We start from the raw sequence: 27,665 nt of genomic DNA on the forward strand, positions 1-27,665 counted from the left end.
ACATTAGGACAAATGCGTACTATACGACCACCATCACAAGGCAAGCATAGCAGAGTGGCTCTCTCTCTGGTGTAACTTCTTCCCAAAAATACTCCTAGGATGTGCCACATCATCGAACCAATGTTAACCATCCGATCTAGAAGATGACAAAATATACAATGAGTAAAGATCATGGTCGTCGGGTTAGTAAGATGGATAAAATTTTAAAAAACTTGTGGCAGACACTCGCAACTAGAATCATCGGCCATATTGGAGTATTTTGCACCTATGCTTAACCCGAATGCTTAGGTTTGCAGTTATTAAAATCTACAGAAATGAGACATCCTTATACTTTCGGGTAATTCATTACTTTATCCATCTTAAAATATATGATATATTTTTTGTTACGACAAGTGTTTGATTAAAGATTAATTATTCATTTCACCTAAACAGTAGCATTATCTAGTGTCGTAAGCTATGTTCCAATAGTTGGTCTTGTCAATATGATTTATTGGTAAGACTTCCATAAAAAAGTAGCATCATCTAGTGTGAAAGACATTCACTTGTGGCTTTGATCTCATCCGCATTAGAGATCCAGTTAAAATCAATATATGTTTCTAATACTATTGGATATCTTGTATATATATTGTATAGTGAAGTTCATTGTACCCTTAAAGTAATGCATAACTCACTCAAATGCATCATATCTCGGATTAGAGGTAAACCGGCTCAATTTACTCATAGCAGAAGAGATGTTAGGCCTTGCACTAGCTAAGTACATATGGCCCAGCGACGCGAGCAAATATTACTCAAATGGTTAGGATATCAATCTCTCTTAAAAGGGGTTCCTATTTTCTAAAATAAACAGGGTGTAACTAAAATTCACATGTATACCTTTCATAAGATGAACTTTTGAGATTTTTTCAAGAATTATTTCTCCTATGGGTTAAGGCCCACAATCCGATGCCAATAAAAGTTTGGACTCAACATTTGAATGGCCGGTTGTCACTAACCTCTCCCGAAGCACTGATCAAGAATCAGCTGGAGGGGGAAAAAAAGTAAAGTGTGATTCCGCAGAAAAAGATACATGCTGAATCTTGGCAAGAAAAAGGAAACAAAACCAAATTAGTGGGAGGAAAAGACAGTGGACAAATAGCCTTCAGGGTTCAGATCAACAATAGTGATTTAATAATTAAATGTCAGTTACGAAATAGTATATGAGCGTGTTTGGGGAGTTTTAGATTATGAAAAACAGCTGCTTGGTAGCCACAACAGATTGTCATATGCCATGGACCGTTTGAGACAGCTTCTGACAGAAATAACTTTTGAGAAAAACTGCAGCTAAGAAAAGCTTCCCAACCAAACAGGTCCTATATTAGATACAACAGTTATGGATGAATGGACGTGCTCGCCGCCAAAGCTCTCTGGAGTGGTGGGCTTGGGCTGAATGGACCTTACTGCACTAATTGGGCTGAAACGGAAAGCATAGGGCAATTCGGCCATGCTAATAAGATGGTTTGACTACTAATCCAATGGCTGTGATTTCTGATAACGTGGAACGCTGTGGATTCAACTCTTTAGTATGTTGTTTTTCAACAATTAGATGGTAGACGAAAGGTTATTTGATATTTTAATAGTTATTTAACAACGTAAATGATGAAATTAGTTACTATAGAATTAAAAATTTACCGTAACAGTTTAAAAAGCATGTACAAGTTAAAAATATGAGAAAAATTTAGAGCAAACAGCCATAGCAATGACATCTGCATGGAAATAATTGATGATCTACCGGTGATCTTACTAGCTGCATTAACGCTAGTCTGACCATGGCCATACGGCCAGTCCAACCGCTCAAATAACGTCGACATGACCGGGCACATGGACTTTTTTTACTGTGGCCATGGTGTAGCTACGTTTTTTTTTAACTAGCGAATTGTCGGTGCGATGTAATCGGATTTTATACTTTAAAAATATAATTAAGTGAGAGTAGCTGACATATGTAATCCTTAATTATTTTTTCTTAAAAAACAAAATACAGATTAAAAAAAAGGAGGCATTATAAACTTCCAAATCATGTATGAATAAAAGTGAACAAGTAAAATAGGTAGTACTGATGGAGACCTACGCTCAGAAGAAGACGTAAGTATCATGCTAACAATATGGTGGAGCCACAGTGATAGGTTCAACGGAGTCATACAAGATACAATGTGTCTAATAGGTAGGTCTGTTAATTATGTGCAGTTAGACCGATGGCCGATTAAAAATAATGTGTTCGCCAAACATGTAACTTTGCAATAAAAATACTTATAAATATAGAAGCAATACGATCAAAGGGTAGCTTGCCTAGTTCTTTGGTTGACGAGGGTTACGGGTCTCGAGGTTGATGAGAGGTTGCTCTCGAACTCCCACGATCGCGGCGAAGACCGACACGGCAAAACTTGGCGGGGATTGCTAATAGCAAAGTAGAAACAACACACAAGACGGTTGAGAAGATATATATATATATATATATATATATATATATGGAACATCTGAACCAATAAAAGAATTATTGAATGATAATAATTATGGAGGGGATCTAAACCAGACTTCTGGATGGATGAGCCAACTAATGGGGTTGGTTCACGTGTCTGGTCCGAGGGGGGTATTATGGACTATTTGGAGGAGAATGGCATGATCAATGGGCTTTAGCCCAAGGATGTAATGTAGACTTCTTGGTGGATGGCTGAAAGAACAGTGGGACACATGGGTAGGTCCTACTGGTGGGTCCACTATTTTTCTTCTTTTTTCTCTCTCTTCTCTCTTTTCTTTTTCTCTCCCGTAGCTGCATGTCTCTCTCTTTCTCTTCTCTTTCTTCTTCCTCTCTGTCTCTCTCTTTTCTCTTCCTCACAGGGTTGCCGGTAGGGTGAGATGGGGCATAGCCGGCCAGAAGGGGGTGCCAGCAGGAGGAAGGTGATGGCGCAACCGGGGGGAAGGGAGGCGCCAACGAAGGGAGGAGGCGGCCGAGGGCGGCGCCGGGCCAAGGCGATGACGGCGGGATAGTGCCAAGAGGAGGGATGGTGGCCGGGGACGAAGCCGGCTAGACAGGGGGCGTCGGCGGCGGGGTGGAGAGGCCCCCATTCGCCCTTTCCTCCTTCTCCCTCTTGACACCGGTTGGCAACGGTTAGCCCATGCGGCGGCAGGGTGGCGCGGCACGACGGCGACCCGCGCGGCCACGGCGTCCTCGCCGCTTCCTCTCCAACCTCCCTCCAAGCCTTTTCCGGGCCCACGTGGGGCCATGCATCATTCACTCTAGTGGTGGTGGCAGATTCATGCCACCACCACTAGGTTCTTTTAAGAATGGTATAGATACTCCACCGCAACAAGTTTGGAGCAATTGTTTCGCTTATTTAAAAAACCAAATGACATAACTATAAATAAAAAATATTTTTATAAATTACAATAACACACGATTATGTTTCTATTTTGTTAAAAAAGAAACCAAGCCGATGTTTCCCCTAAATATGATGGAAAATCCACGGCCAATTCAGATTTCAATCCATCATTCCATAATTGAACGGCATATAAGCCAAGTATTAAGATTTCGGATAGAAAATATTTTTTATTTTGTAACATTTTGAATACTCAATCTTTAGATCATGTGCCCCCCTTAGCTAGCAGCTATCAGGTGGGACAAGACAAGGGTTTGATCTAGCAGAGTGCTTGCAAACAAGTGTAAGCAGGCGATTATAACATACTACCTCAGGCTGCTAATTTCAACTGGGCTGAGGAGCTTCACTATTTGGCCTACCTCGATGGGAGGGAAAGTAGACTGATGAGGCATAGAGTCCAATTGGTCGGGCCTGTAAGCCAAGACAATGAAACAAGCCAAGTCACCTAGGCTATGCTAAGGGAATGAAGATAGAAGGCGGCGTGGGTAGGCCAAGGGAAGAAGGAGGCGAGGAGGCGGCTGTGCTAGGGCCATGTTTCTTTCAGTTTGAGATTATTATAATCCAGATTATTGGGAGTAAGCGAAAAGAAACAGACAACTTATGAAAGTAGCTTATTATAATCTGGAGCCCAGCTTATTATAATCTGATAAGCTCATTTAGGTGAGCTTTTTCTAGCTTATTGGGTGAAAAATTACCCACCATGCCACCCCACTCTCTCTTTAGACTTGCAAATCCAATAATCTAGGAAAGAAACAACCCACAACTTATTCTATTACAGATTATAACAATCTAGCTTATAATAATCTGACTCAATAATGTAGATCATAATAATCTTAAGCTGAAAGAAACAGGGCCTAATCATGTTGGTCCAAGAGATAAGAAGGGGGTTGGGGAGATAGTTGGTTGAATGAGGGGCTAGGACAGGAGAAGAGTGAAAAGGGGAGAGATATATATGTGAACTTGCATGCTCTTTGGAAGCAAAAGTTATGACCTTGAAAGGGTAGAAAATTATAATTGTTGATTTCATGAAAATGGGTAGGAACTTAAAAGAAAGAAAGAAAATATTCATCTATTTTGCAAGATTTCAAATTTCCTCCCCTTTTCAGGGCCATAACCTGAGGCTAGCTCAGAAAACCAACACTCCAAAGACAAAGCATGCAAGTTCATCCATCTGTCCTAGATATAACCTGGACAAATAAGAAATGTTTTAAAGAGATCTAACTATCTACGGTAGCATCTACTAATTATACGGCGGGGTAGTCACTGGATGGTGTTGTGGAAAAACAAACGATGGATAGATTCCCACAATCCATGTGAGCGCCGGCAAATGGTCTCCTATTTTCTCATACTTACATGTGTGACATTGTGTTCTATACGATAGTGCACAAACTTGTTTTACTCATTGAATAAATCTAATGTCTCAAATCATCTACATTAAATCAGACAGTCCACGTTTCATCAACCCTCTTTCCGTTTATCGGCTCCCAGAATTGCGCACACATTCCGTCTATCTTCTCCATATTAAATCTAATGCATTAAATCTGAATTTTGAAACTATCAATATATTTTTTTAACTACAAAGAACTCGTGCCCATAAATATTTGATAGGAATTAGATGATCACTTAATATTTAATTTAAATAATATATAAAGACATGAAGAAAATTATTTTTAAAATCATAATAAATTTAAACTCGAGAGTTGCACAGTTGTTTTATACTTTTGATATAGACAACGTCAGCAAAATTTCATTTCTTAAAGGAAGACGAAAAGTTATATGTGATGCAACTCATGTTTGTACATTATATTTAGTTTTATAGAGTTTAAATTTTATGTTAATATCAGATAATGTGAATAAATTATTTAATTAAAATTATCCTTGCAATATATGAACTTCGTACTATAGCGATCATGAAATTATGGTATAAATTATCCTGACAATATATTAAAATTAACCTTGCAATTTGATGATATGGTAGTGATTATGAAATTAGTAATTACAGATTCTGTAATTACTATTTAAAGTTGAAAACTCTTAATTTATTACGATATGGTCCAACCTATAATTGATTATGTAAGCAGGTGGTTTGCTGCTATTTTTTCAGAGCTCGTTTAAATAATCAAATTAACAGATGCTTGATAGATAACAAAATTCGAATGTTTGGTTTATATATGATTGCATTAAATGAATTTATATTATCTTATATACATTATTAAATTATAAATTAAACCGTAGCATTAACACGGGTATATTGCTAGTAATTATATGGCCAACTAGTTCTATGATGAAAATACTTTATTATTGTGTGCTAGTCCAACTCATAACGAATTATGCCTCGTCAGACCATGTGCTAATATATTTTTTGTAACCCCCAAGTTAAATCGTCAGCAGAATCAGCCGAGAAACGATTTTTACGACATCTTTTTTTTAAAATAATATCTTCATAGATTGATGAGAAACCAATATATGTTGTAGTGTATTCACTATCAATATCTGTATTGTATAATACTACGTATTCAATTTTTGTTATCGTATAAGGAGTATAGGTTTTCCTTTCGAAATACGGAGAAAATATGGAAACAAAAATATAGTAGAGTTTCTCCATCCTTCCTATCCGAGTCATTTTCCTCCCTAGCTGTCGTCATCTAAAATGCAAAACATATTTATCAACTGTTCACACATCATTACCATCTGCTTAGATGGAGTACTCCAAGCCCCATTGAAAGGGTTCTTCTTGATTGCTTTTGGTACTACTGTCACCTTTGTTCTTTCCCTTTTGCTTATGCTTATAAGTCAAATTTAAATTTTAAACTTTAAATTTGAAATTGATTTTAGGTTCTTTTTACCAAAGTTTCTTTTTATGCTTTAACCTTTAGATCGCTAAGAATATGTATATAAAAGTCTGATTCATAAATTACGTTTTGTTTGTAAATATGCCATTGGACAAATAATTAATCACCCCTAGATTAATTTCAGCAGAAACACCTTACTCTACGATAAAGGTTATTCGAAAATTACATGCAAGTGGGCCATGCAACGATGAGGACATATTTTAGAATAAAGTAGTCATGACAAGAACATCAACCTAAACATGCTATACTTAGGTCAACAACAAAGGAGATAAAGCACTATCCGCGCGTGAAATTAAACACTATCGAGCGTTGCTGGTTTAGAAGGTGATGGATGAAGAAGAGGACGAAAATTTTATATAGGGAAGTTGATATAAAAAATCATATCAAAATGCTTTTTAAGTTTGTTTATAGCTAATAATTAATTAATTAATCATGTATTAATCTATTGCTACGTTTTTCGCGCCAGTTACTCAACCCAATTAAGAACGCAAAACAAGAAAGCTCATTAGTAAATGAGTAATTGAGTATTAGCTGGTGTGAATTTGATAAATAGATTAATATGAATTTTAAATAATTTTTATTTAGAAAATTATTTTTATAAAAATATACTACCTCCGTCCCTAATGTTTGACACCGTTGAGCCATTCGTCCTATTCAATTTTTTTAAAAAAATATGTAAAGTTATATATATGCATAAAAGTATATTTAACCATAAATAAAATAATATAAAAATAATTAATAATTATGTAAATTTTTTGAATAAAATGAATGGTCAAACGTGTATAAAAAAGTCACCGACGTCAAATACTTAGCGACGGAGGGAGCGTCATTTAACACTTCGGAAAGCACGCTCAGGAAAAAAACAAGGAGGGTTTTCTCCCAAATATGAACTACCGAACACAACCTTCCTAAGTTACACAATCAACACTAATAATAGTATCATGGCCGGTTTGTTTATCATGGGATTCTAGATTCGAACCTCCAAAAGGCAAAAGCTAGGAAGACCCACAAGACTAATTTTTATATTTTACGGACATTTACTAAAAATCAAATGGAACCCAGCATGCAGAACCTGATCATCTAAATAAGCTGATCTTTACCATCTTTCTTATGAAGCCATGCTAGTAATTAGCATTCACACATTTACTATTTTGACTGTTTTTGTCTAAAACATTTCGTAAATAATAAGGCATCTAAATTACTTTAGAAATAAATTTTTTCCCAATTACAAGTTGAGGTACTGTGTCCCATTGATTTGCCCACGTCCCTTGCTCTATATATTAAAGAAATAAGTCTACGTAACCTCTCAGCGTTTTACCACCTGATCACTTAACCCCCTCAGGTCCTCACCTAACAAACCAGCTATTTAACTCCATAATCTATCTAATACCGTTTAGATTACTCCCTCACGGTGGTTTTGATGGTTTTGTTCCTTGTTTTGCCATGCATGTTGGCAGATTTATTTTGAACATGATTTTTTTATACCTCGTATATTGCATTAATTCGGGTGAACATGATTATACATGAACTAATTCGGATAGTTTGTACATAGCATACTGAGAGTTGAATATGAGAGTTGCTAGCTACTCTATGATTTGTTAGACCTGAATGTTGCATACCGTACTTATTTTTTGCTAATCTGTTTCATGAATAATTGTGGAGCATCCTATTTGTGTCATGTTTAAATGAGTTTTCTCCAAATTTATGTTCTTAGTGCTGCTGAAGTATTAGACATGTGATGAATTTTTTGAATTTTTGAATTAAATAATTTACAAATTTGATTTTGCATTTCAAAAAAATCACAGATCTAACATCCTACCGCCCCCTAGGAGGGTGGAAAGCCTACGTGGCAAACAGCTGTCTAGCCGTGAGGAACGGGCGCAAACGGCAGCCCGAGCGATTTTGTGTTTAGCCCCTTTCCGCCCTCTGTAAGGGTAGAAAGGGGGTTTTCACAAAATGGCCACCCTCTCCCTCACCTCTTGGTTGTACTGCGTTTTTTTTTTCATTTTCCCCCTTTCCGTCCACCCGGGCCGCTGTTTGCGGCTGTCCCTCGTGGCCGGTTGGCCGTTTGCCATGTAGGCTTTCCGCCCTCCTAGAGGGCGGCAAGACGTTAGATCTGTGATTTTTTGAAATGGAAAATTAAATTTGGAAATTATTCAATAAATAAATTCAAAAATTCAAAAAAAATTGAGATGTGACTTATTTCTTGCACAAGTATGCAATTCAAGCTTTAATGGTAATATTGATAAAGGAAAAAATGGTTAAATGGTACGGTTAGTTTTTAGTTTTCTAGTGCAAATGGAATTGTTAACTTTCAGTTTTCTAGTCCATATACAATCATGTTCAGGATGGCATCAAAAAATTTAATGCAATATACAAACTATCTGAATTAGTCCATATACAATCATGTCATCCAAATTAGTGCAATATACAAGGTATCAAAAAATCATGTTCAAAAAAATCTGCCAACATGGCAAAACAAGGAGCGAAACCACCGTGAGGAGATAATCTAAACGGTATTAGATAATTAGGGGGTTAAATACTTTGGTTTGTTAGGTGAGGCGTTAAGTGATCAAGTGGTAAAATGTTAGGGGGCTATGTAGACTTATTCCATAAAAAGGCTAAATACAAGTAAACAAAACAGGAGATAATGGGTCATCTCTTCTAATTTTCCCTTTATGAGTTTGAAATTAAGTATTTGCCAATACTTCCTCCCAAAACAAGGTTGCCCTTCCAATTACACCGTGCATGGGAAAAACCTTTCACCTCAAGGTTTGTTGTAGAAAAATATATGCTTCTAATTTTTATGCTTGTGAAAGGTAACCAAACTTTCCAAAATTATTTCACTTAGTCATAAAAAGTTGTTTGATAAGTACTCACAACATGTTTAGAAAACCTTGTGATATGCACGGTTGGTGGTCCTTCCCTTTCAAATTACCTCTCCTAATTTTGTCCTAAGTTAAACATGTGTGGCCATTAATTTTAAAAATCATGTAATTTAGCCACCACTACTACAAATATGATTTTCATGTGTGACCTCCCTAGTAGATCCCAGTCCAGAAGGGCTTCAGAGCTTACTTGCGACAACCGATTATCCTAGCTAGGCTGGTCTTGAGTTAGCATTCAGGAAAAATGGCTAAGGGGGTGTTTAGTTGGGGAAATGAAAATTTTTAAGTGTTATATCAGATGTTTGACCGGATGTCGGAAGGGGTTTTTGGATACGAACAAAAAAACTAATTTCACGGCTTGCCTAGAAACCGTGAGATGATTTTTTTAGCCTAATTAATCCATCATTAACGCATGGGGTTACTGTAGCACTTATGGATAATCATGGACTATTTTGGCTTAAAAGATTCGTGTCACGATTTCTCACATAACCGTGCAATTACTTTTCTGTTTCATCTATGTTTAATGCTATATTTAGATGTTTAAAGATTCGATGTGATGTTTTTGATGGAAAATTTTTGGGAACTAAACAAGGGACAGCAATGCATGTGGGCCCTTAGGAGGTATGCCTGTAAAGATTGATTATATATACTTAACCTTTTCATATAAAATTGATTATCTAAATCATTGCAATGATATTTTTTTAAAAAAATATCTACGCCAATCTTTGGCAAATAAGGTTGGATAAAGATAAATTTTGATTATCCAAAACTTTATTGTTGATATTTTTATTTGAGATTATTTAAAGACCAAAATATTTATTATAATATCTTAGAATTAATTTTACAAAATCTCATATCTATATTTTAGACGACATTTGAAGATATGCTCTATACAAAAGTTATAAAGATCGATTAGGTCTACCACTTTTGTAATTGATGACTTCTTTATTTAAGATTATTTAGAGAACCAAATTAGAATGATAGATTTCCAAATGTGAAGTTAAGAGAATAGCACCCTTCTTTGAAACAACAAGTGCTTGATAATATGGCCGGCGAGTGTGGGTTCTTATGAGTTCTCTGGTTCAAATCTCATGAATAAGTTACGTGGATATTATATTAAAAAATAGTGTGGCTCCTAATATATGTCATTGAGTGTGCGTAAAGTGGGCCCGCCTGAGAAGAAGCCCATCTTCCTTGTACTTTTGTGGAAAGGTGGGCTAGAAAACCGCATATGTAAACCCATTTTCACCGCTTGCTTAGGCATTTTTTGCTGCATAGAACATGTAAATTATATACTATAAAAATATTTCTCGTGGTGAATGTGAAAATATAAATCTTACGATATTAAGCTGAATGATTTCATAGAATTTGATTATCAAAGATGTGAATTATATATTGTAAAAATATTTCTCATGGTGAATATGTAAAAATATAAATTTTACGATGTTATCATAGACTTTGATGGTCAAAGATTAAAATGTTTGATTTGTAATTCTAAAACGATAGGTAATTTGAAGCAGGGGGAGCGCCTACTTTTTAAAAAATCTCAAGGTATCATTAATATGACAAATATGGTGTGTATTGTTTCGGGCCCTCCTTTTCTTTTTCTTCGTAGACATGATTGCCCCGTAAACAAACCTATCAAGAGAGGCAAATAACAAATACACAACCACCAAAATACTTAGAAAAGAAAATCTAACAAATGTCATTGATAAATAGTTAATTCTAAAAAAATAGCATCGACGCGTGCAAGTTCTAGGAAATGACATCGTACAAATGAATTTGGCTAAGAAATGTTATCGCCGTTAGAGTTGCATCATCATTTCTCCGTTAAATTCTATTGTGTGAACAGTTTATTTAGCGGCAAAAATGGACGGAATCCTAACGGCGATGATATTTCTCAGATAAATTCGTTTATACGATGATATTTTCTAGAACTCACACTCTTCAATGATATTTGTTACACTTAGATATATGTCAGTGACATATTTTTTTAGGTTTTCTCGTTTAGAAAGATACACACATCTACAATATATAATGTTCTCAAACCACGTGCGGCGAGCCATCCGGCATGTGAAAAGTTATTTCTCACACGCACTTGACCACATGTGACGTTGCTACACCAGTACCCACACTATCTTACAAACTGATCGAATTAAGCTCGCCCATCTCTATAAATTAAGACATGCAATATTAGCTGCTCCCCATGATCGATCATCAGCTAAACCTAAAACTAGAAATCAATGGCGTTGGCAGAAGCAGCCATGATCTCCTCGACGATCTTGCTCCTCCTCGTGTTCTACTTCTACGTGGCGTACAGAATATCGAAGAACCGGCCGGTGCCGCCGATAGAGTGGCCGATCATCCGCATGCTCCCTTCCGTCGTCGCCAATCTGAGCAAAATGCACGACTACGCCGCCGCGCTGCTGCTCTCCGAGCTCGGGAACACCCTCACGGCGCGCGGCCCGGCGTCGAGCGGCATGCGGCTCGTCATCACGTGCGACCCGGCGAATGTCCGCCACATCCTCGCCTCGTCCAGCCATGGCAACTACCCCAAGGGCCCCGAGTTCGCCGAGATCTTCGACGTCTTCGGCGGCGGCTTCTTCACCGTCGACGGCGAGCGGTGGCGGCGGGAGCGTGCGAAGATCGACGGCTTCATAAGGGAGCCGCGGCTGGTCGCGTCCATGGCGTCGAGCTGCCGCGACAAGGTGAGGGACTGCCTCCTGCCCCTGCTGGCGAGCGCGGCGGGCGCGGGGAGGCCGGTGGAGATGCGGGACGTGGCCAGCAGGCTCATGTTCGACGTGACGGCCATGGGGGTGTTCGGCGTCGACCCTGGCTACCTGCCGGTGTCCGGCGGCCCGCCGGAGATGCCGCCCGCGCACGCCGCGGCGGCGATAGACACGGTCATGGAGGTGGCCGTGTTCCGTCACGTCGTGCCGGCGTCTTGGTGGAAGGCCATGAGGAGGCTCAACGTCGGCCCGGAGCGGAGGCTCGCCGCGGCACACGCGGTGCTCCTTGGCTTCGCCTCGGAGATGATGGAGACGAGGAAGAAGAAGGCAACCACGACGACGACCCACAGCGACGCCATGGACATCACCTCGTACTACCTCAGTGACCCTGACCACTACAACGCCGACCAAAACCTGCTGCGCGCGATGCTCGTCAACTTCATGATCGCCGGGCGCGACACGATCGGCACGGTCTTGCCGTGGTTCTTCTACAGCCTCGCCACGAACCAGCACGTCGTTGCCGGCATCCGCCAAGAACTGGCACCCATTGCCGCCGCCGCCGCCGCCGCTTCACGCTCACGCGGCAATGACGCCGGAGCGGCGGTGATGTTCGAGCCGGACGACACCAAGCCCCTCGTCTACCTGCAGGCCGCGCTGCTGGAGGCGCTCAGGCTGTACCCGCCGGTGGCCATGGAACGCAAGACGGTGGCCGCCGCCGACGTGCTGCCGAGCGGGCACAGGGTGTGGGCCGGCGACGCCATCCTCGTCCACCTCTACTCCATGGGCAGGATGGAGAGCGTGTGGGGGGAGGACTGCCGGGAGTACCGGCCGGACAGGTGGCTCACCGGCGACGGCGGCCAGCAGAAGCTGCGGCACGTGCCGTCCCACAATTTCCCGGCCTTCAACGCCGGGCCGAGGATGTGTCCCGGCAAGAGCATCGCCATGACGGAGATGAAGACCGTGGCGGCGGCCGTGGTGTGGAACTTCGACGTGGAGGTGGCGGTGGAAGGGCAGGCCGTGGAGCCGACGATGTCGGCGACGTTGCGGATGAAGAATGGGCTGATGCTCAAGGTCAAGAAGCGTACGTACGTGGATGCACCAGTATAGTATTATACACATAAAGGTGCAACATGTTAGACTCATTATAGTATTATACACATTATGTGCTGGTGTCTTCAAACTAAATACTCCAAAAGTTTTAAAAATTCAATATTGCCTAGAATAAAAGGAATTGTGTAAAGAGTACAAGTTGTTACTCCCTTCGGTTTTTTATTTAAAGTCATTGATATTTATATGTATATTTAATGATTTATCTTATTCAAAATGTTTATCTAAATATGCAAAATTACGAGACATGCTTAAAAGTTTAATATTGTCTAAAATAAAAGGAAATACGTAATGAAGGGAGTACAAGTTACAACTTATTGTACTACTCCCTCTGGTTTATTTTTGTGACGGTGTTAACTTTTAGATATATACTTTTTTGTGACGGTGTTAATTTTTAGATATATATTTGACTGTCTATTTTATTCAAAAATATTATCTAAATATGTAAAATTATAGGTAATGCTTAAAGTTCTTATAGAAATAAGTAAATCATAATAAAAAAATTAATAATTATATTATTTTTTAAATAATATGAAAGGTTAAACTAGATCTAAAAGTTAACGACGTCAAATAAAAAAAATATGGAGATAGTATTATTTGTTGGTCTATGTTAATTCCATAAAACATAGAGAGCGTCTGTTAATTCAATGTTACGTGGCCTTTTCATTTACAAAACAGAAATCATAATGTTAATTCAATATATATAGGTCAGGTACATATCAATTTTAATTTACATATATAACAGAATTTATCGTTTTAAGTTGTCATAATAGATGAAAAGGTGCCGATTCTTCAAAATACAAACATATAAATTTTACGAGAGCATATCATAGATGAATTATAAAAGAGGATATATACATGGGTAGTGAAAGAGAAGCCCACGTGGCATTTAATTTGTTGCCACTGCTACAGTAACAACTTTATATATTTGTCTTCTTATGGATATATAACGGATATATAACATGTGAGGACTAGATCAGACACGTCGATTAAATACCACGTATAAGAGTAACATATAGTTAATTATTCTAATAATACGATAAAGTGAGTACCAGTAGCACACCCAAAGTTGATTAGACGTTCCTAGGACTTGGATCCTCTGCGGTACCACATAGAAGTCTTGTTAGCACAATATTTTGTGTCTAGCACAGTATTCTAATTAATGCTCAACAGTACGCTAAGCTCAACAATCGCCGCTAATATAAGTTAGCCATATTCAATAAAACAATACTAATAAATGAACACCACCAAGGCCTTTTCTACACAAAAATATATCATTCCAAAGAACGTTATAGTTTTTTTACTGTTAAAATAATACCTCGAGATACTGCTACTGTAAGTACCAAATCAAATCCAGCCGTTTACAAGGGTCACGATGGAGTAGATGAAAAAATAACAGAGAAACAAATCTGTGCAGCAAAGAAGATCCGTGTCTCTTCTCCTCCCCTCACGTTGCCACCAGGCAAGCAGCTCAGGTCTAGATGTGCTATAGCTGCCACTAATCTCTCCCCTTCCTTGCTCTGGTCGAATATTGTACCATTGAGATGCGGAAGGCGTCGTGGCAGGATTATCCGGATTCTCTAACTTTCCAGGAGAACTGACTTTAGATCTACTCTTAGCCGTTTGATCTGCCACCAACACGTCATATTAATCGCTATAGCACCGATGAACAGTGTATATGCTACAGTCGGTTTAATGTTTTTACTATAGCTACAGTATTTAAAGTTAGAGTGCTATAGCGCAAGACTCATTTTACCGTAGATTTTGGTGGCCTTTGTTAAAAACGGCTGAGAATCCGGATTGGCAGTAATCTTGCTCCCTAGCACGAATATAATCGACACCAACACCAATCTGATTTGCGCTCGACCTGCTGCACAGGTAGGAGGCCGACGAGGCGCAGCCCGCCGCTTTGGCGAGGTGCCACCGAGGCGCCGCTCGCCGCTGCCGACGAGGTCTAGATTCACGAGGCTGAGGAACAAATGTCGAACAGGGAGGAGGCCGACGAGGCGCCGCCCGCCGCTGCTGACGACACGCCGCTCGCTGCTACCGACGAGGTCGGGATTCACAAGGTTGAGGCGCAACCATCGCACAGGAAGGAGGCCAATGAAGCGCGCCGCTCGTCGCTACCGACGAGGTTGGGATTCACATGCCAATGAAGCGCGCCGCTCGCCGCTACCGACGAGGTTGGGATTCACATGCATGGCTGCTTGCCATCAAATCCATTGGAGATGTTTGGCCTAGGCTGCTAGAGAAGATCCTATCCACTGGAACACTGGAAGTGAACACGAAAATACGTTTTTGCTCTTCCACTAATGTATCGCACGCGGGCGGAGACGAGGTACCATGCACATAGAAAACATGTAGCTCCAGGGCTGCGTTCAGTAGCTCTATTAGGGCATTCCCAACCCATAACACAACACTAGATGTAATTTCCATAAACTCCACATCATCAAGAAACTAGTACTAGATACTATTCTTTCAACGCAAACACCATTATTCCATGCTTCAACTTATTGCTACTTATCTCATATTATATCTGGAATGTTGTGAAGAAACCATGTCTCATGCAAGATATGGTCTCATTCTCTTTCCTCATTCATTCACTTGTCACATCATCTTTCATCCTAGGTGGCAACTTAATTAATGTTATGGACACAATCCTACTCATTGGGTTGGGAATGCCCTTAGTTACCTTATCTCTCGTTTTCCACGCACACGCATCCCGAACTACTAAACAGTGTATTTTTTGCAAAATTTTTCTATAGGAAAGTTGTTTTAAAAAATCATATTAATCTATTTTATATTTTTTAATAATTAATAATTAATTAATCATGTACTAACCTACTATCATGTTTTTCGTGCCTAGAATAAGTTACCTTATCCTCCGATACCAAACGCAGCCTAGGTACCTAATCTTCTCACCCCTTGGACGTGGCTCAATGAACGGATAGGATTTGGTACCTCCCACCCTAAAGAATGATAAAAAAAAAACCTCAGAACGTTATATTTAGCACCATGCAGTAGGAATGCCATGTAAAGAAAAAAAATTAAATCGTCACATTTTTACTAGAGAAAGCAGCCAACTAATGAATGCCTCGGAAAATTTCTTTTAAGTCAACTATCGTGCAAACTTGCAACTTCCAACTAACTTGAACTCTTAATTTCGACCCGTATTCTTGCAATACCCTTCTTTTCATTTATACTATGATTATAACCAAAATATTTAATGTTAAACTGTTGATTTTTAGGTTTTTTTACTAAAGTTTATTTTATAGCATTAGCTTTTAGATCACTAAGAATACGAATATTTAATTTTATTTATAAATTAATTTTTGTTTGGTCATATTTTTATGGAAAAGAACGAACAATCGCCACCCTTGCGGGAGGCCGGCCTGGTCCAGACGTTGTTGCTGTTCTCCAACGAAAGTTTCGCGGTGCTGCCTGCATGGCCGCCGATGGCCTCCTACGTGTAAGGGTACGTTTAGTTAGGGGTTAAGATGGGATGGGATATAGTATATTTTTACAGTTTTATATTTAATTGAATGAATGAGATGATCTAATTTTTTATTTGGTTGGATGGATGAGGATGGATGGGATGGATATATTGAATTACTAATAATATAAATTAATCATCATAGATCTTATCGTAATTAGTATAAATTATCAATAAAATATATCTATCATCATTAATTAATAATAATTTAAACTTATTAATTACTGATTAATGACAAAACAAGCTAATTATCAATAAAGAATCACTCATGATCAAGGTTAGTGAGGGTGGATGAGCTCATCCAGTCAATTTGACCGGATACACCCATCCAACATCTTCGTGGAATATTCCCTTTTCAGCCCACCATATTCAGTTTCGTCCACGAACCAAATACATCAAAACTTGCACGATCATCTCTTATCTAGGTATATCCCACCAACCAAAAACACCCAAAGCTGCTGGCCCCGACGACGCTGAGCTGGAACGGTTACTCGACTGGGACGTGCCGCAGAGCTTGACGACGTGGGATAGGTGCATGGTGGGCCCCATGCGTGGTGCCACAGATGACAACTCTAGTTTGGCAGGCCAACTTTGGTCACTCTAGCTACTCATTTGCCCAGTGAGATGGTTTAGCCATCTAAATGGAGAATCTTATACCTCAGTATTTTTTTTTTGCTATATTTTAGCTTGGGGTAAGATAACCAAGCTGTTTTTGGAGATGCACGTCGAATCACAGCGATCCTTTGCCGACCTAAATTGGGTCCAAGAAAGTGGCTACAACTATTGCAACTTTAAAGCTTGCTGTAGACACTGCTATATCTCGATTAAATGATTTAGTCCGTATCATTCAAAACTTTGTGATAGGGCTACGTGTTAGGCGCAAACTTTGTGATGATTGATTGTATCTTCTTTTGCAGTAAAGTCCGATATTCTCATTCATTATTAAAAAAATAAAATTTATTTTCTCTGTTATAAAATAAGTGAATAGTTTAGTCAATTTTAAGTAAATTAGTGTTCAACTAAAATAACAGCCATGACCCTATTTACTTACCTATTTCCTTCATATTATATTTTTCCTTCATATTATACTTTTTTCCAAAAAATGAATTCTCTAACACCGTTTGATATGGTATGGTCAGTACTCGAAAATCCTTCACTGCAAATTTGTGATTTACTCCTGCCTTCCTCTCTACACTAGATTTTGGTTTAAATACCAAATCAATGTCCACACACAAATACGTATTATTAACGTGAACGGCCGCGCCGCTTTGCAGCTAATAGTTACATATGGACAGCTGGTTTTTTTAGTTAGGATGTGTTTGGTTCCAGGGATAAGATAGATTGGGACAGAGCCAACCCATCCCTGACCATACTTGATTGGTGGATAGATGTGATGGGTTGGACCCAGGAGAGGAATATTCCTGCCAGATCCAGGTCCAACCCATCCCACCAAAACGGTAGGACGAATTCGTCCCAGGACGACCACGACACGTAGAGGGATGTTTATTTTATTTATTAAATTTATTTAAAATATATTACTGGTATAAATATACACTCAATTACTTTAGAATTTAATTACTTTAGGTTATTCATATATTAATTCTAGTATTTAATATTTTATTTTGGATATAAGAGATAACCTTTATCCCATCTCATCATTTCAACCAAATAAAAAATAGATCCAACTCATCCCTTCCACCAAACAAAAAACAGAGTCCAATCCATCCATCCAACCAAACAGAAAAATGGAACCAATCCATACTACAGTTCAGGGATGGAGCCAACCCAACCCACTTTGTCCACGAACCAAACGCATCCTTATTGTAATCATAATTAATTAAGAGTGAAGTGCACCAGCGGTTCCTAAACTTGTGTGCATGTGTCATCTATACCCCTGAACTCTCAAAATGTATTTTTGGGTCCCCGAACTTGTCCGGTGGTGCCATATAGGTCCAAACGGACTCCGACCCGCTCCATCCGCTGACGTGGCATGCCACGGTAGTGCCTATGAGAAGGAAGAGAAAAGAATAAGGAGAGAGATACTGTCATGTGAGACCCACGTGCCGCACCAACACGTAGGCGCCACCGTGGCATGCCACGCCAGCGGATGGAGCGGATCGGAGCCCTTTTGGGCTTATATGACACCCCTGGACAAGTTCGAGGACAAAAAAAGCATTTTGAGAGTTTAGGGACCTAGATGACAAATGCACACAAGTTTAGGGACCGCTGGTGCATTTCACTCATTAATTAATAATGTTGTTATGAATTATCTATTAGAAAAATATTTAAAGTTAAGATTGGTGTGTTTTAGAGTGTATGATTGCAACTATTTGGTGCAAAAATAAATACTACGAATCTAATAAATAATACACCTAATGAAAATCAGTGTCAATTATTTAGTAATTTATTGAAATGTGCGGAATGGAGGTACTAAAATTGAAAGAGTAGTCAATAATAATATTTGCAATATTATTTCGTATTTTGGTACGAATATAAAGATTGTGTTGCAAATAACCGCAACATAGGCTAGGGTCAAGCTTGTTTTGGCCCATCAAACGCGTTGGTGGGGTGCTTCATGGGTTGGCCCATTTATTTGGCGAATGTCAATCTAATTAGAGGATTATGACTGATTGTCAGTGTTGTAAATATTAAAAGGGTGAATAGCCGGTCCGTCACTATGGGGTTCAATTTAGTCCTCAATATTTTAAATTGGCTAAAAAGTCCTTTAAATTTACTATTTGGCTTAACGTAATTTTTAGATCACCGAAAATGCCACGTGGGTGTACCACATCATCCTCACATGATGTGGCACACCCACATGGCGCTTTCGGTGGGTTTAAAGACTGTATTGAGTCAAATGGTAAATTTTAAGGATTTATTTGACCAATTTGCAACGCCAGGGACTAAATTGACCCTATCACAAAACTTCAGGGACCAATATGGCTATTCACCCATATTAAAACCGCATGTAGATATGCTAATTTAATTATATAGTGAACAGAACCATGTATGTGTTTTTAGTGCTCCTAAATATATGTAATTTAATATTGGATGTTTTTACATTTGCATGTTTTTTGTACATGAATTAGTTTATTTATGTCATTTTTAAAAATCTATATTTGAAAGCAGACATATACAGTGGGAGATAATTTAGAACTTTTGTTGGAACAAAGATGACCCAATAATTTCTCAAGCATAAGCGAAATGGTTGATTAATAATTAAAGATAATTTATAGTTAAAACTTTTACGTACATCTTCTCAACGATCCAAAATCAAATAATGAAAAACAATCTATGATGAAAAACCCACAAATTAACTCCAAATTTAAGTTCCAATATTCAAATTTTGGCTTATAAGCGAAAAAAGTTAGGGGCAGAGCTTTTGTAAGATTGAAAATTTGTAAGCACTACAGGCATTCATATTTTGATTCGCATGATTTTCATCATTCCGGTGGTTACTAAGCTAGGGATCTTAGAAAGTGACTAAAATGAAATCTTTTGACCTAACATTTCAATATATTTACTAAAAAAACCTATAAATACTTTTATTTTGAATATGATAAAGTACCACAAAATTAGTAGGATTTATAAAAAATTGAAAAACATGAAAATTAGAAAAAAAAATAGATGTATATTTTTCTAAACTAAATTTTTAATCTCAACTTCCATGGTCCTCGGTGTCAAAACGTGAGCTACAATTTAGGAGCTTTGCTTGCTCAATTTTCAAGCATTTCGACGACATGAGTTTTTTTTCACAGAGATGTTTAATCCTCAGCTCCTTAAAGGAAAAAAAAAACGAATTACACATATGGACCGTTTGGGTGAGTACAAAATATCCTCTGAACCTAAAATCTGGACACTGTTACCTTCAATTGCAATGCACATGAAGAACCATTCGAGCAATTTTGATGCTGGTTTTAGCTTAGATCAGTACAAATATTTATACATATGGCTATCCAAAAAACGGCCACATGTATTAATCTAGGCCAAAACTGGCCTTAAAGCCGCTTGATGGGTTTTCCATCTGGTATTGCTGGTTCAGGATGAAAAATGTTTGGTTTTCTTTGTTCATTCATACTCGCTCAATAGTTTAAGGGTGTAATTCGAACTTTTCCCTCCGCTTATTAGTAGAAAATGGATCACTTTACCCTAAGAAGATTTTTCAGTCTTTTTTGTTTCTCTTTTATGAAGGTTGTGTTTTAACTTGTTTCAAAAGGTATTTATAAATTTCTTATGACTATTTACTTGAAGTTTGAAATTATGGTGTTTAAATCAGACCTAGCTGCTTCCCACCTTTTCCATTTGTCCAAAAACACCAACCCTCACATAATGAGATAATCCAAGTGGTGAAGAAAAAAGGACTTCGATGCCTCTTATTGATGATAATGTAGTATTAATGGATGCATAGCTAAGGAGTATTAAGGGATATAATTTCTCGACTTGTGGACCGGGCTTAGTCATGAAGGTATGAATTGATTTATTTTAGGTCAACGTTTTAATCCTGATTTATTTGGGACAGAGTTAGCAAGTAAACTGTGTTGAACATTCTAAAAAATTGTCCAAACGTACATATTAATGCATCTATCATCACTCTATCAATTTCAGTGCAAAATGCAGCTTATAACGGGAGAAACAAAAAAGAGAAATACGTTTAGAATCAAATCAATAGTTTGAGAATCAAATAAGTTGGTGAAATAGTTTAGGGGGTTAAGTGGTCTAGTGAAATCAAGGGAGTAAAATTGACATTATCAATGATTTGTTGGGTTGAGGGTGCACTATTTAGCTTTGAGAAATTACTGCTGGTATTATTAGGAAAACAGCAAAAGTCATGTCTCTCTGACATTTGTGCGATTTTATCAAACCTAAAAAGTGTGCATATTTATTCCTTAATTTTTCAGCGTTAGCAGAAAATACATGTTCTTAAAAAAATACTAGTTCTCAAGAGTGTGAATAGTCAATAAGGTCCCTGAAGTTTTGCTAGGGTCAATTTAGTCCAAAATGTTTCAAATCGGTCCAACAAATCCTTAAAATTTACCATTTAACTTAACGGGGGCAATTGTTTGGGTTTTTTATGAAAAAGAATCAAACAACATATTTGTAAAAAATAATTTGTCAATAAACTATTATGAGCCCTTTTCCTAGAGGGAAGAAAACTAGGAAGATCTTAACCATTGATTATAAATGATCCATTTTGCTAGGTAAAAATTCATTGATATTTTTAGGAATAAAGGACTATAAAAGGAAATGTAGTGGACCACAAAGTTATCCTTCCAAATATGAGATCACGCCGAATACTTTCCCTACAATGCAAACCTATTCAAATATTAGGACCTAAATATAAATGATTTTGTGTTAACACCAAAATTTGGTAAATTTCCGTATTGGATTCGGATAAGGAAAGGTACAATCGCCGATAGAAAATATTATCCACAAGAAGCCGAATTCGAGAAGGAATCGTGAAGCAACAGGGCTTGGCGGCGCAAATTTATCTATTAATTAGAGTTAGTTAGGATTTCTATTTTATCTCTAAGAAAGTTAGAGTCCAATCGAGACTTGTGTGTTAGAGATATAATCTAAGTAGGAGTTTGTTATTTCTTTTTATCTATTAGGAGTTGTATGTCGTGTCTAACACGGCCTAGCCTCAACCCGAGGGTATAAATATGTATGCCCGGGGTTATTGTTTTTCATCTACACATCAATTAGATCAACTTCTTTCGGCGCATCGCCACCCTCTTGTCCGAGGTTCTCAACTCCGGCAGAACTTGGCACCTAACGCGAGGCTACATCGCTTCGATCTCCAGCGGAGGAGTAAGTGCATCGTTCCGCCGGGCCATGGTAATTGTTCGGCTAGATTAATTAGAACTGTCTCGGTTCGGTCTGATCTTCTAATCTAGTTGCGTGATTGCTAATTATCGTATCAATTTCAACTTAGATCACTTTCGTGTTTTGAGTTGATCTGGTCAACCACTTTGGGCGATCTATGTTGGTTTGATATTCGCTATTTAACATATTCAATCTAGTACTATCTCGGTTAGGTCCGATCTAGTAGATTGCGTTTGTCAGATGGTTTATATCAGATTGATGTATTTTACTCATTGTTTTATTGGAGTACCAGCCGATAAGTTACCAGTCATCGGCTCATTGGCTTGATAGCAATCTAAGGGCCTATTTGGGGAGCTTTAGATTCTGAGAAGCTGCTGCTTGGTAGCCAGCTTCTGAGAATCTGCAAAAGCTCCTAAATCTAGCTTCTCCAGATTCTGTATTCTTAGTTCATTTTCCAGAATCGGTAACTATAGATTCTCAGAAGCTGTGGACCGCTTGGGGCAGCTTCTAGCAAAAGCAGCTTCTGGGAAAAGCTGTAGCTGGGAGAAGCTCCCCCAAACAGACCCTCGATCTGTTTAGTATCTATCCTGACATTGCTAGGTTTAATCTTGAACTGTCTCGGTTGGGTCTGATCTTGTATGATTATTCTTAGCAATCTGGGCTAGATAGTTTATAGATCTTGGTTGTTTATCCGCCGTCTATAGCAGATGATTTTTACCGATCTACATGGTTATCATATTTACATCAATAGAGTAGCCGATTGCTTTACTGCATTATTTCTATACCAATCGGCTTGATTTAGTTAGATCGGTAGTTGTTTATGTTGCATCGGCATATGAGAATTACATGCATATTGGTTTTAGCCGATCGTAATATGTGATTCATTGTTTATTCCAAGTAATTCGTCGGTTTATTTATTAGTCTTATCGATCTTTATGTTTCCTATAATCATATCGTGCTCGACTGCATACTGTCTTGGTTAAGTCCAATCTCTGTATGTCTAGTTCGACCTAGTTATAGGGTCTTGTCCGGTCGGCTAAGATTAGTAAGTGACTTGGCGGGTTATGTTGGTCTAATATTTATTTTAACTCTATTTCTATCAAGTTTCTAGCCAATCTAAGCTTTTTACAGCCGATCGTTCATCGTATCGGCTAACTATTACAGCATCAACATCCGATCGGTTGGATTTTTAGTTACCTATCGGCTCGATAGCCGATCGGCCTGTTTTACCGTTTATCTTGTCAGTTGCAGGATTAAACTGACTGGCACGTCCGCGCATCATTCTAAGAATTTAGGTCCTGCACTGGAGCTGTCTGAGATTGACTCCCAGGCCTTCGTGTGTGATACGTCAGATCGCATTTTCGACGTCAACATTTTGCCACAACTTTTATAGTATATTTAATGAAATTTAACATAAATTCAAGAGTAAAGTACATGGCCGGTCCTTAAACTTGTGGCGCGGTACCACTTAGATCCATAAACTTAGAAAATATACGTTTAGGTCCATGAACTCGTTTTAACATCTAAAAACTAGACCTGGATTGTACATTAAAACGAGTTCATGGACCTGGATGGTATATTAAAATAAGTTTGTGAACCTGGATGGTATGTTAAAACAATCATGCACCTAAAAGTGCACTTTCTAAGTTTATGGACCCAAGTGATACTACGCCATAAGTTTAACAACCGGCGGCCGGCCATGTACTTTACCGTAAATTCAACAATCTACAGAAAAATTGGCTGGTATCTTCGTCTTCCAAACTACTATATATTAATAAAAAATAAATATGACTCAATATTTTGAAACTGTTTCAAATCTTCCACTAAAAATGGAAGAAACCCAAAAAAAGAATTTTAATTTGACTGTGGTACTTCATTCAAAATTTGAATTTTACCATCAAAATTTGTTATGCCAATATGACTTTGTGCATATTGTTAAAAGGAAACTTTACTTCTTTTCTTTTTATAATACAATGACGGTATTAAGAAAGTTTTAATGGTAATAAATGAACTTACCTCCTAGGAGGTAAGAGTAATATGGACCATTGGATCCATCCTTGATGTATGGTTCAAAACAGTTTGGGTGCACCTTAAAAAAATCCAACTATTTATATACGTATTTTTTGCGATGTAAAAGTCAATGTTAAAAAATAACCTTGGGAAAAAACCCAAAATCAATTCTAAATTTCAGGTTAAAATTTAAATTTTGGCATATAAGCATGATCAAAGGTGAAAGATGAGGATAAATATTGTTCTTAAAACAATCAAAAAACACCATGTGAGCATGCTACATCGTCCTCTCAAGCGAGGGCAATAACTAAATTACTATTATACTCTTATAACCATAGTAAAAGAAAGAAATCATAATTGATTAATTCCAAAAAGATCAAGGATATATGGAAACATACATTTTTTCATATCTTGCATGTACTCTATCTAATCCCTACTTTCTATGAAGCTAATGCCATTCTCTTCTCTCATAAAACCACATCACCTAAGTTGTTTTTAACATTAGGATGATACATCAAAAGTGTAAATTAAGTCACGTCATCTTAATTGTTTTTAGCCTTAGAATAATACATCAATGATATAAATTGCATCTATTCACATCAACTTAATTGTTTTTAGCATTTGGATGATTCATCAAGAGTATAAATTGCATCTCTTTCCTCAAAAGACACACCCTACAACCTAACCATTTATAACCTATGGATAATTAATAAAGGCACAAAAAATATAAACACATGAAAAAAATCATATAGTAGGTAAGAATTTTTTTTACAATTCATATCTGCTATATTATCACACAGTTTTCCCGCGACAACGCGTGAGATATCCATCTAGTGTTACATATATGTATATATAATCCCTTTTCTTCAGCTAAAGGTGCATGCAAACAAAAACATAACACTATAACAGTTCAGCTACAAACCTTCTTAAACACACAAAATTATCAAGTTATAGACTAAATCCAGTAAGTTGGAAGAATTAGCGACCCTTTTACCTAATCAACTAGCGACATGTGTCTCATCTTTCTAATGCGGCAATTTTCTTTTGTTTATTTTTTTTCTCTTTTACTCTCTCCAATTAAAAATAACTTTGTTTTTCAATCTATCATACACCTACCAATAAAAAACTAAAATACTAAAATATCCCCCATTTATCAAACCCTAATACAATTATCCATATTTTATCTATTCCCAATATATTTATTACTTGCTTTCACAAACTCTAATGCAATGATTACATAAAGGTAAATTTATTTTGTGACAAACTAGGATGTCTAAAAATGACCATATTTTAGGACCAAAATAATATTATGGTATATATATACCATAGAGGTATAATGGTTAATTGGTTATTAATTAGCACCCTTGTTCGAGAGGATGGCATGGCACGCGCATGTGACACTTTTGGTGGGTCTAATTACTATGCTAAGCCTAACAATAAATTGCAAGGGCTTGTTTAGCCAATTTTAAACATCGGGGACCTTTTTTTTTTGACCAGGGAGTCCCCCACGGTATATGAATTTTCAAGAAGTAATTACAACATCGGGGACCAAATTAACCCGTAGTGAAACTTCAGCGACCGTACTGACTATTCACCACTCTCAGGTTACAAAGTTTGATCCATTCATTTACTTTCTTATTTAATTATATATGTATTATTTTATTTTCTATAAATATATTATACTTGGCTCAGTTTCTAGTTTAACACGCAGCATAACACATTTATCTAGATGTTTTGAAAAATTATACTTAGTTTTTTCTTTCTCAGTTTTCCAGTTTTTCTCTACCTTTGCTTTCCTCCGATTTCTGCCTGTTCCTACGTGGTAATTAGCTGAGGACGTCTCAGGGTTGTACGGCTTATTTTCGCCGTGCGCCAAGCCATATCGTGAGTGGTTAATATCTATTTTTCAAGTCAATTTTGTCAAATTATTCACTCCGAATTATTTCATCATCCTTTTTTATAAACATTTGCATATTTGCATATTGTACGACTGTACGAGGCATGATGTAAGCACCCTCACCGCTGGGCTTTTCCACGTTTACAATTAAAAAATAATTTATAAATAAAACTTTTATATACTAACTCTGTTCCATAATAACTTCATTAATCGATTTTTGTACTCCAATATTTGATCATTTGTTTTATTTAAAAAATTTATATAAAAACTTAAAAAAATAGCCACGTATAAAGTATTATTCATGTTTTACATCTAGTAACAATAAAGATATTAATCATAAAAAATTTTAAATAAGACAAAGAGTCAAAACATTGTATCTAAAATCTGAAAAATAAACTTAATATGAGACATAATATAAGACAGAGGTAGTACTTGTTATTAGTGATATAAAAATCGGTTAAAAAATAACTTGAGGAAAAAACCAGAAAATCAACTTTAAATTTAAATTTAAGATTGAAAATTTAAAATCTGGCATATAAAAAAAGCAAAGAAAGCAAAGGAGAAAAGATGCGACCTGTGGTCGCTGATGCATTATGTGCCTTGTTGGACCATGTGATGGCATCAGGTACAACCGTACAATGAAGAGAAGAGAGTAAGGTACAATTCTAGAATCACGCATTACAAACAAAAGAAATATTAGGCATCTTTCATGATCATTATTATTCTCTCGATGCCCGTTGACACTATAAACAAAATGCGTTATCATGTTCAATTTCATCCAAGAGATGTGCTGTCAGTCATAACCAAAGCACTCAAGATCATTATAGGAAAGGCTGGCATTGATAATGTAATATACATGAAACGTTCGTTTGCAAGAAAATGTTGCTAGGACCGAAATATGTACATGCCCAACAAGGGCAGAGCGTGCAGGTCCTGGCTTTTCTGGTCCTGCAACAACAGTCGCATACTTGCATATATATACACACACATCCTGACAGTGTAGGGAACTTAAGCTTCATTGCCAACTATATATGAACCTCATCAACCTATATTAGGGGGTTTGGGTTGCAGTTTTACCTTAATTCTCCTCTCCATCATCATCTTCTTGGATAAAAGCTGAAGCCGAGAGATGGCAGAAATCGCGGTGAGTTTGGTGGGGCGTTTGGTCGAAACCATCTCGTCGGTAGTGGAGAAGGAGGCAACCTTGATGCGAAGCGTGCCTGAGAATACCAGGTAATTTAACGCATGCGCCGTTCTCCATCATCACCTCATCCAGCGTTTCCTGCAAAACATTTCTATATAAAATTTCCTCGTCTGATCTTTCTAAAACAAGTTTTTTACTTGTAATTGATTAATTCAGTTGTTTATATCCACAAATAGCAATCATAAAGATTAGATATTCCAACAATTCAAAATCTTTATCACTTTCGAATGGAGCTCCTCGATCGTGTTCTTG

At 37.6% G+C, this 27,665-nt stretch overlaps 1 protein-coding gene across 1 annotated transcript; it reads left to right on the forward strand.

Moving 5' to 3' along the window:
- The first annotated feature begins 11,386 nt into the window (after nt 1-11,386).
- Nucleotides 11,387-13,100, forward strand: LOC102711555 (alkane hydroxylase MAH1-like). The gene has a single exon (XM_040527199.1). It carries the CDS (start codon nt 11,394-11,396, stop codon nt 12,984-12,986), a length of 1,593 nt encoding a protein of 530 aa, XP_040383133.1. The 5' UTR covers nt 11,387-11,393; the 3' UTR covers nt 12,987-13,100.
- Nucleotides 13,101-27,665: the final 14,565 nt, after the last annotated feature.

Source organism: Oryza brachyantha, chromosome 8 (assembly GCF_000231095.2).
Source record: "Oryza brachyantha chromosome 8, ObraRS2, whole genome shotgun sequence".
Taxonomy (NCBI): Eukaryota; Viridiplantae; Streptophyta; class Magnoliopsida; order Poales; family Poaceae; genus Oryza; species Oryza brachyantha.

What these genes read in the sequence shown, in the direction of transcription:
- LOC102711555 (XM_040527199.1), top strand. Translation starts at nt 11,394, where the DNA reads ATGGCGTTGGCAGAAGCAGCCATGATCTCCTCGACGATCTTGCTCCTC.